Genomic DNA, 14,030 nt, shown 5'->3' with positions numbered 1-14,030 from the left:
CAGGGAAGCTGTTACTCGGCCACCATCTTGCTCTCACTCTCCACACCTTTTATTTTTTAAGAGATAGGACCTTGGTATGTTGCTAGGGTTGTATTGAACTGGGTGCAAGTGATTCTTTTTCCTCAGACTCCTGACTAGCTAGGACTAAGGCATATACCACCATGCCTGGCTAATTTTTTTTTTTACTTTTTGTAGACAAGCAAACTGGCTGTGTTGCCCAGGCTGGTTGCAAACTCCTGACATCAAGCAATCCTCCAGCCTTGGCCTCCCAAAACACTGGGTTTATAGGTGTTTATAAGCCATATAGGTTTATAGGCCATGGCTGTGCCTGGCCATATATACCTTTTTAATTTGAAAAAAAAAAAAAAAGAAAAGAAAAAGAAGTTGGGATAGCTAGACATGAAGGAATGTATGAGGTATTTATAGTTTGTTTATTTAAAGAGCATGGTCATTTGATGCCTTCAGAAATAGAACTGGGAAAAACTTCTGTGAGTGATTATAGACTATGAATGTTCAAGAAGAGGACAATATAAAAAAGGGACTCATTTTGCTGGTAGGGATCTGCCATCAGCATATTAAAAACGGGTTGTGCTCCCTCTCCTTGCGTGGGGGTTAGGAGTAGTTGTTCCTAGAGAAACCTAGTAATGTGGCCAATGGTGTGGCTTTACCCACAGTAAATGAAAAGCCCACTTTTCTTTCCTATAGAAAATCATCAATTGGGTGGGCCTTTATTTTGACATAATTTTTTTCATTGCACACAGTAATTTCTGACCTAGGTATAAATAATGTAGCATTTACAATGAAAGATATCTTTAATTTAAATCATATCAAAATTCATAATATGATTGCATGAATGTGTGTGAGATTATGAGACCTTTATAGTGAGCTAGAAAATCTGTGATGGGTTGGTTTTTAAAGGTTAACTAGCTGGCATTATCTGGAAAAAGCAAATAAATATTTTAATGAAACTAACTCAGGAACAATTTAAAAAATGAGCTCCCCCTTTAGATATTAAGGAATAAAAAAAAGAAAAGCTGAGTTTACCCTTAAGTACTGTCAAGAATTCACTTGAGTTGGTGACATTTGGTAGTACCATGCCAGATGCCCACAGCTGCTTAATATGGTACTTTGCCAAAGGTAGATAAATCCTGTGCTTCTCAGCAGCCCTTTCCCTAAAAGGTATAGTGTTTTAGTTCAAATAGCTAATCTCTTTTTACCAAACTGCATGATAATTCCTGGGTATCATGCTGAGGGCCCCAAATTTGTCTGCAGTTTTCTCAATTCTTTGCCTCCATTTCCTTGCTTTTCTGGGCCAGAGTCCCGTCTTTGCACTTTTTTGGTTTATCACCTCCTGACTTGCCTTCCCTGCTTATCTGATGTGACCAACAGTGTGATCTTGGACACTTTAAGGGTTTCAGATGCAACGAAACTTTATAGGCTATTATGAAAGACCATCCTTTCCATTTTGGTTCTTTCGGTTATTTTAGTTGTAACCTGCAATTAAATCAGAGTTTCAAATGTGAGAAAGAGCGGGATGGTGGTATTTTATAATTTTCCTACTGCACTGACCAAATTCCAGAGTCTCTAGAGTTTCTATTTCAGATTATTCAGTCAAATGAAAAAGGATTTATTGCTATCTGCTTAACATGTATTTGGTTGAAAAGATCTTTCTAGAAACTGTAAGAAAATAAAGCAGAACCAAGTCAGTGAAATCTAAAACAATGTTGGATTAGAGTATGGTGAGGTGTGGTGATTAGGGATTCTAGTTATAATTGGGGCCCCTGGCTCACTTAACACCATGTGAGCGAGGGATGTGGTGTCCAAGGCCCATGGCCTGGAGACCTGGGTGCTGCCCTCATCTGACCGTGGGCCTTGGGCAAGTCCTTCATTTGCCCTGTGCCTCACTCTCCTCATCTGCACAATGATGTGATGACTCCTGCCCTCTCTGTGCAGTCAGAGAATACAGTGAGGTTTGATCTGATGCTGTCGCAGAGCAGAAGGTGGTATGCCCTGGGGGATTCTAGTAGAGTGTGCTTCCTGCTTTGTCTCATCTGATATTTTCTTCAATTTGGGAATAAATGAGATTGGCAGAAGATGGGACCTCATGGTACAGTGATTCTCTACTAAAGTGTGTCCACTAAAGACCCCTTGTAATGCTGACTTGGATGTCCTGAAGCAGTCCCACTCTGTTACTCCAGTCACTGATTCCTATGGAAATTCCTATGCTAAGTAGCCTTAACAAATCCATTCCCCTTAGGGCTGAGTATCATAGAATAGAACTTCAAACACACATCAAAAAGGGATTGTTTCCAAAGATATTACAAAGCAAGGGCCTTTTTGGGGACTGGGGGTGACAATTAGGGGTTTGGATTAAAAGGTGGACAAGGGGTGGCGCCTGTGGCTCAGTGAGTAGGGTGCCGGCCTCATATACCAAGGGCGGCGGGTTCAAACCCGGCCCTGGCCAAAATGTAACAAAAAATAGCTGGGTGTTGTGGTGGGTGCCTGTAGTCCCAGCTACTTGGGCGACTGAGTCAAGAGAATCACCTAAGCCCAGGAGTTGGAGGTTGCTGTGAGCTGTGATGCTACGGCACTCTACTGAGAGCAACAAAGTGAGACTCTGTCTTTAAAAAAAAAAGAAAGGTGGACAAGGATACTATGTGTATTATGAACAAAATACTTATTTTATACTAAAAATTTATAATAGAATTTTGGAAAATCAATGGCATAAAACCAGTATTTAAGATTATAGGCTACGACATGATTGCAAGAGGGACTTTACCTAACAATTGCAATCAGTGTAACCTGGCTTATTGTACCCTCAATGAATCCCCAACAATAAAAAAAAAAAAAAAGGAAAAAAAAAAAGATTATAGGCTACGAATTATTTCATTTCATTAAGTAAAAAAAGAAATTTAACTCTTTTGATGCCTGAATGCATATGATAGTTCACTATGGCTGCCTTTTCCTGTTGTTTTTTCTGTTTTTTTTTTTTTGTTTGTTTGTTTGTTTTGTTTTGAGACAGTCTCACTCTGTCACTTAGGCTGGAGTGCTGTGGTGTGATCATAAATAACTCACAGCAACCTCAAACTCCTGTGCTTGAGAATCCTCCTACCTCAGCCTCTTGAGTACCTGGGACTACAGGTGTGCACTACTGTGCTAGCTAATTTTTTAAAATTTCAGATATATCTGAGGGTACAAATGATTATATTATAATGTTTGCATTTGTCAGGTAGGGTCCCTGTTGTAGTTGTGTCCCGCTCCCAGGAGGTGTGCCACGTACCCTTACATTGTGCCCATTAGGTGGCAGCACCCCAATCCTCTCCCTCCTCCCCCCAACTTGAATGAGATTTTCTCCTGTGTGGGCACGTGTTACATCCTCCACGGGCTTCATATTAGTATTGAGTACATTGGGTACTTGCTTTTCCATTCTCGTGATACTTTACTAAGAAGAATGTGTTTCAGCTCCATTCCGGTTAATACAAAAGATGTAAAGTTGCCGTCTTTTTAAGGCTGAATAGTATGCCATGGTGTACATATGCCAGTTTATTAATCCCTTCCTGGGGTGATGGGCACTTGGGTAGTTTCCACATTTTGGAGATTGTAAATTGAGCTGGGATAAACAATACAGTCATCCTTATGATAAAACAATTTTTTTCCCTTCAGGTAGATGACTAGTAATGGGATTATGGGATCAAATGGAAGGTCTATTTTGAGTTCTGTGAGGATTCTCCGTATTTCTTTCTGAAGAGGCTGTGCAATCACACTAACAGTGTAAAAGTGTTCCCTTCTCTGCAGTTGTGCGCCAGCATCTGCAGCTTTAGGACTTTGTAATGTGGGCCCCTGCTAGTTTTTTATTTTTTGTAGAGACAGGGTCTTGCTGTATGGCTGTTCTTGGACTCCTGACCTCCAGTGATCCTCCCACCATGGCTCCCCAAAGTTCTGGGAGTATAAGCGTGAGCCACCAAGCCCAGCCAATGACTGCCTTTTTTTCTGTCTTACAGAACAAAGGGCTATTTCTACAAGACTAATTTTTGTATATGTGCTATTCCTTCTTTTTTTTGCAGTTTTTGGGTGGGGCCGTGTTTGAACCCATCACCTCTGGGTATATGGGGCCGGTGCCCTACTCCTTTGAGCCACAGGCGCCACCCTATGTGCTATTCTTTATTTCAGATTGAGAGTTGGGGAAAACTGGAACATATAATGGATTTCTTTCTTGCTTAAAAATGTGTTTATATGTGTATCTTAATATATACGAGGCAGGTTTCCCTGGAATAAAAGTCTGCTTAATTTAATGAACTGCTTAATTTTATACATATCTGTAGACAATATTATTTGTGACTGAGAACTGGAATAATGTGTGGATTATGTCAACTGATCATCAGCCTGTTAGGAGTCCTCTGAGTGAGGCACGGTCGCTTAACACCCACTGTGTGTTCTTTCTTCCTGTGAATATCTTGTGACATACATTTATATAGAATCCCAGTGAATGTGTCTTTAGAAAATATAATGTATCAAAGTTTTTGTTTTGTTAATTGATCTAAATGTCCATATAATTAATTAAAAATTCATCTTTGTTTAGATGGATTTTCTTTTAAAATAAATAAAGTATGTAGAAAAGACCATTGGAACAATCTTGTTTTAATGACATTTTACATCTATATTGCTTCAATATTTTGGAATTGGCCTGGCTGTTGCCTCCCACATACAAGATAATATGCCTGCCATTTTCTTATTGCTCACTTTGGGCTGAAGGAAGAATCCAATGGGAATAGCTTGGGCCCCTCTCACTCTCTGCGTCATTTATTCCCTTTACCTGACCTGGAGCTTTACCTGCAGTTTATAGTGAAACCCTCTGGGTTTGTACCTCAACTCCACTTTTAAGTGTGATTGGGCCAAGTCACTTCCCCTCTCTGGGCCCTTTTTTTTTTTTTTTTACAATGAGTGGGTTCGACTAGATGAGCTCAGAAGTGCCTTCCTGCCCTAACATTCTCTTCTATTTTTATTTACCTATGATCACTACTGGGGTCATGCACGTGAAATGTGAGGGTCTCTTGGAAGTTTAGATGTTTTCGGATTGCTACAGCTTACACACCGCAGCTGGAGACCTGTGTCATTCTTAGTGTTCCTACCCCATTTCTATTCCTTCTGCTCTCATCTTTTCTCTCTTTGGTCATCATCCCCTTTTTTGGAGATGGCGGGAACAAGGTCTCACTCTATCCCCCCAGCTGAGTACAGTGGCCTCCTCATAGCTCACAGCAACCCCAAACTTCTAAGCTCAAGAAATCCTCCCGTCTCAGCTTCCTGAATAGCTGGGACTACAGGCATATGCCACCATGCCTAGCTAGGGCTAATTTTTTTTATTAAAAATTTCTTTTTTTGTAGAGAGAGTCTTGTGTTGCTCAGGCTAGTCTTGAACTCCTGGCCTCAAGCAATCCTCCCAAGTGCAGGGATTATAGGCACGAGCTGCCATACCTGGCCCTATCATCCCATTTTTTTCCACTCTGGAATCTCACAACTTTCCAGTCCATTCCTCCATCCTCCTCAAATCCATTCACAACGCCCACCTACAAAAGACTCAGAGCCACCTTCAGCTAAATCTGTAACATTTATAGAATATTTAAAAATTCAAATTTCAGCTACAGCTATGATCCCTAAATAAGTGCTGAAAAAATTGTCTATCACAGAAAGGATTTTTTTTCCATCTTGTAGGTATCTTCTGTGGGGAGATGGCCAAGTGCAGGGGCAGAGCCCGGGGGAAGGAGAAAGATAAAATGTGCCTCTGTCCTTTACTTTAGGTCAAAAATTCCAATTTACAGAACAAGGTTCTGCACCCTTAAGCTGATGTATAGATCATTGCCACAGTGTCATGCAGATTTTGCACTCAGGAAGTCACCCTGCAGGAGTTTGCATTGAATTCTCTAGGCCTGTGGTATTCAGTGTGTTGGTCAACAGCCACATGTTGCAATTGACCACTTGAAATTTGACTTGTCCAAATTGAGATTATGCTGTACACATAAAACATACACCAGATCTTGAAGACTTGGTACCAAAAAATAATAGAAAAGATTTCATCAATATTTTATATTGATTGTATGCTGAAATGATAGTACTTTTGATATATTGATTTAATAAAATATTAATAATTTAATAAATATTATTAAAATTATCTCACCTCATTTTATCTTTTTTAAATGTGGCCACTAAGGAATTTAAAATTAGACATGTGGCTAATGTTGCACCTTTATGGGGCCATGGTACACTGGACTCCACCGTGTGCCGTGGGCAGTGACATCCCATCAGTAGGAGAGGGAATTCTGTGGAGCATCTGAACAAACAGAAGCAACACAGTTATTTTCTCTGGAGTCAGGAGCACTGTGAGGCAACAGAACACTTCCAGAAAGCAGAGGATTTTTCTGCCTAAGAACCAATACATATTTAAGACCCTACTTAAAAAATAAATGCAAATGAGCCCCAAACTGCCTACCTTCCATGTTGCCTGGGAGCTTCTACCTTTGTTCTTATTTTTCTAGAATCTTCCAGATGCCAAGGATATTAACCATATGAGGGTATTGGAAATATATGTTTCATTTTAGGCCACATTCTCTTTTGGTTTCTCTTCCTCAGGTATTGTTTAGTCTGTTCAAAGTCAGGTAAATCATGCTGCCTTTGACATACTGCTTCTCCTGGCCTCAGCAAAGGCCGAGCCTGTTGCCTGTACCCACCTGCCTGGCAGGTTTCCATGTTGGCTCCTGAAAGAGGTTGCACTGATTTTATGTTGCACCAGTTACAGTTGTTATGGGAACTATATGAAATGTTCTGGGAGAGTATTGCCTGTGATGGAAAGAGAGAGAGATAGTTTATTGCTTGTTTTAAGCTAACAGCTACATTTACACATACAGAAAGGAAGGAAGGCAGGATGGAAGCTCAAATCTGGAGATGGTTCTTCTGTGAGGCTTCAATCAGGCACATTTGCAATACAGGACATGTGAATGGGTGGGGGACTCAGATGATCAGCTATTTACTGTACACATGTACATGATGGAAACACATTCTCAGACTTCAGTGAGCCTGCACAATAGTTTCGGGAGGCACATGTTAAGTAAGTTCTGGGTCTCTTATTTCCTGTCTGGATGAATAGTTAACAAGTGGCAACTGGGTGCTGACTGACTGGTCAGGCCTGGGTTAAGTGCTAGGGGGAGTGCAAAAGAAGTTTAAAAATTGGTATCTGTCATCACATAGGCAGGGGAAACTCATGAAACAACCAGGCACCATAAGCAACAATAGTAAATGGTTGGATGCCAGCCTGGGGTGTAAGTGCCGTAGGAGTTCAGAGAGCAGGGCCCCTGGGCCCCAGGATGGTCAAGGGGCTTCATGGTTGGATGGAGAGGTGGTGAACATTCAGAGAACTTATATAACATGCAGAGAAGAACTAAAAAAAACATGAGGAGGAGCTGGAAATCTTAGGCTTTAAAGTGTAGTGAAGTCAGGGTAAAGTACCAGTGATATTATAGGTGATTAAGACACACTATCTATATTGCTCTGTCTCGGTTAGCAGTCAGACTAAGGTAGGCACACGTCATTCAACAGGCACTGGCTTTTATCAAAGCTACACTAAACTGAAGTGGGACAGTCCTCTTAGGGCAGGTGCTAAATTGTATAGGAATCCCCAACAAAATGGAGATAAGAGGTACAGAGAAAAATAAAAGAGGAAAAGAGTGCAGGAAGAGGAATTAGTGGGGTGGAGAGTGGTGGCCACTTTCAAGTAGGATCAGAGGAGATCTCGTGGAGAAGGTGATATCTGAGTGAACCTAATCAAGAGGGTGATATTTGAGTACCCAAGAGATTACCCAGAGGAAATGCATCTCAGTAGAGAGATGAGCAAGTACAAAGACCGGAAGTGGGAGGGAGCCTGACAGCTTAAGAAACAGCAAGGAGGTCTGCGTGGCTGGAACAGAGTGAGCGAGCAGGAGGGCAGTAGATCTGGGCCTGGGAAGCCAATGATGCCAGTTGTGGAGGCCTCATGGACCCAGAAGGCTTTTTGGGTTTTTAGCTCAGGAAAACCAGAAGCCCACTTCAGGGTTTGGTAGAGGACTGACACAATCCAACCTAAGTTTTATATTAGGAAATTGTAGAGGGCAAAGGCAGGAGCAAGTTAGGAGGCTGCTGTAGGTACCCAAACAAGAGCTGCTGGTGACTTCAATCAGATGGGAGCAGTGGAGGTGGTGAGAAGTGCTCAGAGACTGGAGGTGCTCTGAAGGCAGAGCCAACAGGACTTGCAGATAGATTGGATGTTGGTAGGAGGGAGAAGTGGAGTTGATACTGCTGCTGAGATTTTGGCTAGTGCTAGGGACCTTGGCTGGTCCCAGAAATGGAATTCCAAGTGATCAGAACTAGAGCCTGAACCAATTTGGGTGTGTTAATACGTTCTTGTTGTTTAAATATGCTTACACTAGTTCAACTGCAGAATGAAAGCATTCTAATGAGGATTTTAAAATGTTTTACAATACTAAATTCTACTATCTTTAACCTACTAAAATACTTTTCTAATTCTTTCTCAATGCTAGGTACGCTCCATGGTGAGCGACTTCGCTGTTTTCCTCACTATCTTCACAATGGTGATTATTGATTTTTTGATTGGAGTCCCATCACCAAAGCTTCAAGTTCCCAGTGTGTTCAAGGTAAACAGATCTCAGGGTTCTTGGTCCATTCATGTAGTTTCAGAGAATCTGATCCCAAGTTGATTTCAAAGGCCTTTCACATCCTAATCATAAGATGAGTCATACTGTGGTCTAAATCCAAACCTTGCTCTTCACACTTCGCTGTTCAGAAAAGTGAACTCTTCAGGCTTAGCTAAGTTCAAGTCAGAAAAGTCAGAGAACAGAGAAACTAAGGATGTTGAATGAATGAAAAGTATTATTATCATTAATACCACTTATTGCTTTTAATATGTTAAGATTTAAGACAATAGAATATGCACATTTACATAAATGTATGCCAGATACAGGGGAAACATGGGTCCAGGAACAAGTCTTATCACAGCACTTTGTCTGAGTATCCACTCTACAGAGGTGCTAGGAAGGGTGGAAAAGGGAAAGGACTCCACCCTCCCCTGAATGATCCTGCCCTGTAGAAGGAGAATGGATCTAAGAGGGGCCTCATTGGGAGCCTCGGACCCTTGTCGGAATAATCATGACATCACTTCAACCCTACCATGCTGTTTGTTTCTGTAACTTTCATAGTATTTTTCAAAAAACCTATACACAAAGTGAAACAGATAATCAATATCTGAAAACTTTAAATCTGTTTCAGTTTGGGGACACTAATTGAGCAACAGAGAAGAGCTGTGCTCAAGTCCATAGATCCCTATAGGGGGAGGAGAGAAAACCTGGGCATACTCAGTGTCTTGAGAAGAATTATGAAATAAGATGGGAGAGGTGTGGAAAAGGCAGGCAGGAACAAGGTAATCCCTGACTCGTAAATGTCCCCACGCAGCAGGCCTTTGCCTTCTCTTTCTCTTTTCTGTCTCCCTAAAGTAGGCCTGTTAAAAATATCTTTTTCTATGTTGTCTAAAAAATTTAAGTTCTTGAATTAACAAACACCCCCTTATAAGTATAATACCCCAGAGAATATGGCATTCTCACCTGTGTGAAGGAGCACAGTTAGCTCTCTAAATTTTCAAGCTGCTTCATGCAGTAGCAATGAAAATAATTTTATGGTTGGGAGTCACCAAGGGTCATGGCATTAGGAAGGTTGAGAACCTCTACTCTAAAACCTAGCTGAGATCAGCCCCGATCAGCAGAAAATAGGTACTTGGAAAGCATTAAGCAGTCCTTGTCAAGGTTTCCTGGTGGGTAAGTTTAAGATAGTCAGGAGGCACCAAATTTCTGGGACATCTGGCAAAAGGTCTCTGAGAAATAGGACAGAGATGAGAAATGGGAGAATGTCAAAGAAAATATTGCTCTTGGCAGGCTCTACTTTCAGGAGACAGAGAGGAAGTCTTCCTTCTTCCCTTCCCTGTAAGGTCACTTGGGTTCCAGCTGCCAAGACTCAATCTGAAGGCTAGTACTATAACTAAGGGCCATAATGTCTTCAAGGGTTTAACAACTTTTGGTATTGGTCTAAGAACTTAACTGCCACTTAGAACATTGTTAACAAAGAAACACAGACTGTAAACTTTTAGAAGCTAACCCATTCATAATTTGGGACTTGGCAGTGTTGTTGAAGAGCCTATGAATCCTAGAGTCATTACTAATAGGGAACCAAATGCTTCAGATATAACAGTCTTTGCTCTCTGTTCATTGAGTTTGGGTCAACTCTGGGCCAGTTTGTATCCCTGGCCTTCTGTCCTTCAATACCACTTGCCAAAAAAGCTGAGCTTGTCTTCTCCAGAGTATACTGGGTGGGGACAGGGGAAAGTGGGTTGAGGATCTAGGAGAGTTTAGGTATATCATGAACATCCCAATAATATTTACACATAGTTATTTTGCAGGTGCATTGAAGAGGGTCCTAGGTCAAACAAGTGTTCAAGTTCAGCAGTTCTGGGCTCCTTCACAAGCCTTTGATTTGCTGCTGATGGGAGAGGGCTCCTGGAATGATCCCCTCTAAGCCCAAGAGATTCCATGCATCTGGCTTCACTTTGCTTTGTTTCTGCTGTAGACACACATTACACAGCTTCTGGAGAGAAGCAGTAAGGAGGATAATCTAAGTTATTTATACTTGTCTTTGAAAGTCATTAAATTTTTTTGACAAAAGATTTAGTTCATTACATTTTACTTGCGCTAAAGTTGAGATAAAGTTGCTTTCTCTCTGCACAGGGACTTAGAGAGTAAGTGAAAGTGCAGGATTAATGAATATTCCACAGAAAGTTGATAATTGAGGATTGGTTGTTTTAAAGGAGATTTGGAAGGTCATAGATTTCCGAAGGAACTGCTGTATTTCAAACTTTTTTTTTTTTTTTAAAGCATTCTCGTTAAAGAGTAAAAAGAAATATGGCTAGTATGCACCAGTTTGATCTGTTTATGACTATACTTAATTTAAAATACAAGAAATAATTCCTTGTTTTCGTCCCCTTAGCCAACAAGAGATGACCGAGGGTGGATTATTAATCCCATTGGCCCCAATCCCTGGTGGACTGTGCTAGCTGCAATTATCCCTGCTCTTCTCTGCACCATCTTGATATTCATGGACCAACAGATCACAGCTGTCATCATTAACAGGAAGGAACATAAGCTCAAGGTAAGAGGTTCTGACCTAGAAGACTGCTATGGCAACCTGTTACACTTTTTGATTTTAGGGTAAGCCCATCTAGATGAGGAACTATAGAACCTGGGTTAAAAACAGTCATAGAAGGGGATCATAAGAGGTTTCCATTCCCTCCATTTATAGCAAGGATTGGTTTGGAAATGAGACTAGAGTGGAGCATGGTGGTGTGATGTGAAAGAAGCTTGGACTCCATTACTGTCTTCTTCAAACCTATCGGCAGGTGGTTGGGTAGAGTCCTGGTGGCCCCTATAGTATATGTTCTGTGTTAGGCAGCTGTACAGCTTGTCTTCATGAGGTTCAGATCAGAACCTCGGCCACTATTTCCTAGAGGCAGGTATTCCCCCATTGGTGTGTGTCCCTTGCTAGGATTTCCAGACTAAACCTTGAGCCCTAGGACCCCAGGGAGGTAACAGAGGAGACAACATCAAAATCTGGGGTTGTGTTATAGGAATTCAATAAGGACATTATCTCCAATTCCTGTAGTGTCTACTATCTAGAATGGTTACAGTGTGGCTTGGTCTCCAGGGAAGAATGGATCTTTGAATGTATGAGACTTGAAGTAAGCTAAGATTTTTCTTTTTCTTGTTTCCTCCAAACCAAGAGGGGCTAGAAGACTCTTCTGGGATCTCTGGACCTCTTCCTTCTTACCAATATACACTTTCATACTTTGGACCTGAGATCCTTAGCTCACTATTCTATGTCCCACTATGGCCAATCTAATGGTGACAGAGACTCTGTTTCTCCACAGAAAGGCTGTGGCTACCACCTGGACCTACTGATGGTGGCCATCATGCTGGGTGTCTGCTCCATCATGGGCCTACCCTGGTTTGTGGCTGCAACTGTCCTATCCATTACACATGTGAACAGCCTCAAGCTGGAATCTGAGTGCTCTGCTCCTGGAGAACAGCCCAAGTTCTTAGGCATCCGAGAACAGAGAGTGACAGGCCTTATGATTTTTGTGCTGATGGGATGCTCAGTTTTTATGACAGCTATCTTAAAGGTAACATTCATTAGCTTGTTAAGGCAAATATTGAATGCCTGATTTGTGCCAGGAATCATGCTAGGTGCTGGGAATGCAGTGGTGTCAAACTGATGCATATACAAATCCCTACCCTAAAAGAGCAGGGTAAGATAGATAATAAGGGGTTAAAAAATTGGTTAAGAAAATAAACATGGTAATTACAGAATGTGGTAAGTACTACAAAGGAAATATATAATGTTCTCTGTGCTACAGAGAATAAAGGGGGTTCCATTTTATTTGGGGTTGTCAAAGAAGGCCTTGTTGAGGAAATGACACTTAAGATGAGGTGGAGCTAGCCATGCCACAGATGGTGGAGACGGCCTGGAGGGAGGCGAGAAAAGCAGCCTGGTCAGGCCCTGAGGAGGGAAAGAGTGATATGTGTTGTAGGAAATATCAGGGCTCCGTGGTCAGGGATGTGAATCAAGGCAAGAGCGCAGTGAGATGAAGCGGAAGAGGGGGAGGGGCTCGTCGACACTGGTAAGTGTCACCTTTGAAGGATTTTAACAGGAGAGGGACAGTTAGTATTTTCAAAAGATCACTCTGGTTGATATCTAGAGAATACATTTTTAGGGTTGGGGGAGAACAGAAGCAGAGAGACCAGTGAGGCTTACAGGTGAGAGAGGATGGTGGCTTGGGTAAGGAAATTGGTCTCAGAGACAGATAAAAGGGCATGGCTTCTTGGAGGCAGAGCCCAAGGTCTTGCTGGTTGACTAGCTGTGGAATAGGGGTGAGGAAAATACAAAATTCAAAGAAGCTTTCAGGTTTCTGACTCGACCATCTGGTGGAGAGTGATGGCATTTAGAAAGATGTAGAAGGCTCTATGATTTTGTGAGAGTGGGGCTGTGATCAGATTTCGAGTGAGATGTCTGGGAGTCATCTGAGTGAGGAGGCTAGAGGAGGGTTCTGGGCTAAAATATAAATTTGAGAGTCAGCAGCACAGGGGAGTGTTAGAAGCTAAGAGAGTAGATGAAATGACTCTGGGAGAAGGGTAGGTATGAAAAAGAAAAGGGACCAAGGACAAAAGCGGGGTTTAGGGGCACAGCGGGACATGCAAGAGTCTCAGGAGGAGCTGCCAGAGGTGGGGGAACCAGGAGGGTGTGGTGCCAGGGAAGCCAAGAAGGAGGGATTGGCCAGAAGCTGCTAGAAGGACGAAGACTAAACCAAGACCAGCGAGTTTAACACCATGGACACCCAACTTGGCAAGAGCAGATTCAGCGGACCGCTTTACCTTCCGCAGGCTTTACGTGATTTAGACGTAGAGGCAAAAGCAGAAGCCAACAATGATAAATATCATTTTGTTCTGAGATGAAATGATTACTTATGTTAGTTAAATCACAGGCCACACAGCTCACCCCTGCCTGGCTCTTCCTCCTCCATGGGGATGGGTAGGCAGGCAGGCAGACAGACCCCCTCCACCACCACCACACACACACACACACTTCATTCATAGAAATGATGCCTTTACATCTTCTGTAATCACGTAATCATCTCCTGAAGGATTTGGCATATTTTAACATGTACTGAAGAAATTTCCACAGACTTGAGGGCGGAGGTAGCTACGGAGCTATGTTATAGAAAGGGAATTCAGTGGAACTGTAGGGCAGAAGTCCAGTTGCAGGTAGCTGGAGAGTGAGCAGGGGCTGAGGCAATGAGGAGTCCCTGTGCAGACAAGTCCTGCAAGAGGTTTCTCATTGAAGTGGAACAGAAAACCGGCAGTGGCTAGTGTCAGAGGTGGGGAAGATACCTT

At 42.2% G+C, this 14,030-nt stretch overlaps 1 protein-coding gene across 3 annotated transcripts in view; it reads left to right on the top strand.

Annotated features, from left to right (window-relative positions):
• SLC4A8 (solute carrier family 4 member 8) overlaps nt 1–14,030 on the top strand; it is an 85,981-nt gene that overhangs the window by 57,992 nt on the left and 13,959 nt on the right. For 2 of the 3 annotated variants that reach the window (XM_053557976.1, XM_053557978.1), the window contains exons 17-19: nt 8,565–8,678; nt 11,074–11,235; nt 12,011–12,262. In XM_053557976.1, the coding sequence (XP_053413951.1) occupies nt 8,565–8,678; nt 11,074–11,235; nt 12,011–12,262 (528 nt within the window). The remainder of the gene's footprint in view (nt 1–8,564; nt 8,679–11,073; nt 11,236–12,010; nt 12,263–14,030) is intronic. The other variant, XM_053557977.1, reaches the window with a different exon arrangement.

This window comes from Nycticebus coucang, chromosome 12, assembly GCF_027406575.1.
Source record: "Nycticebus coucang isolate mNycCou1 chromosome 12, mNycCou1.pri, whole genome shotgun sequence".
Classification (NCBI taxonomy): domain Eukaryota; kingdom Metazoa; phylum Chordata; class Mammalia; order Primates; family Lorisidae; genus Nycticebus; species Nycticebus coucang.
This window is presented reverse-complemented; position numbering and strand designations above follow the sequence as displayed.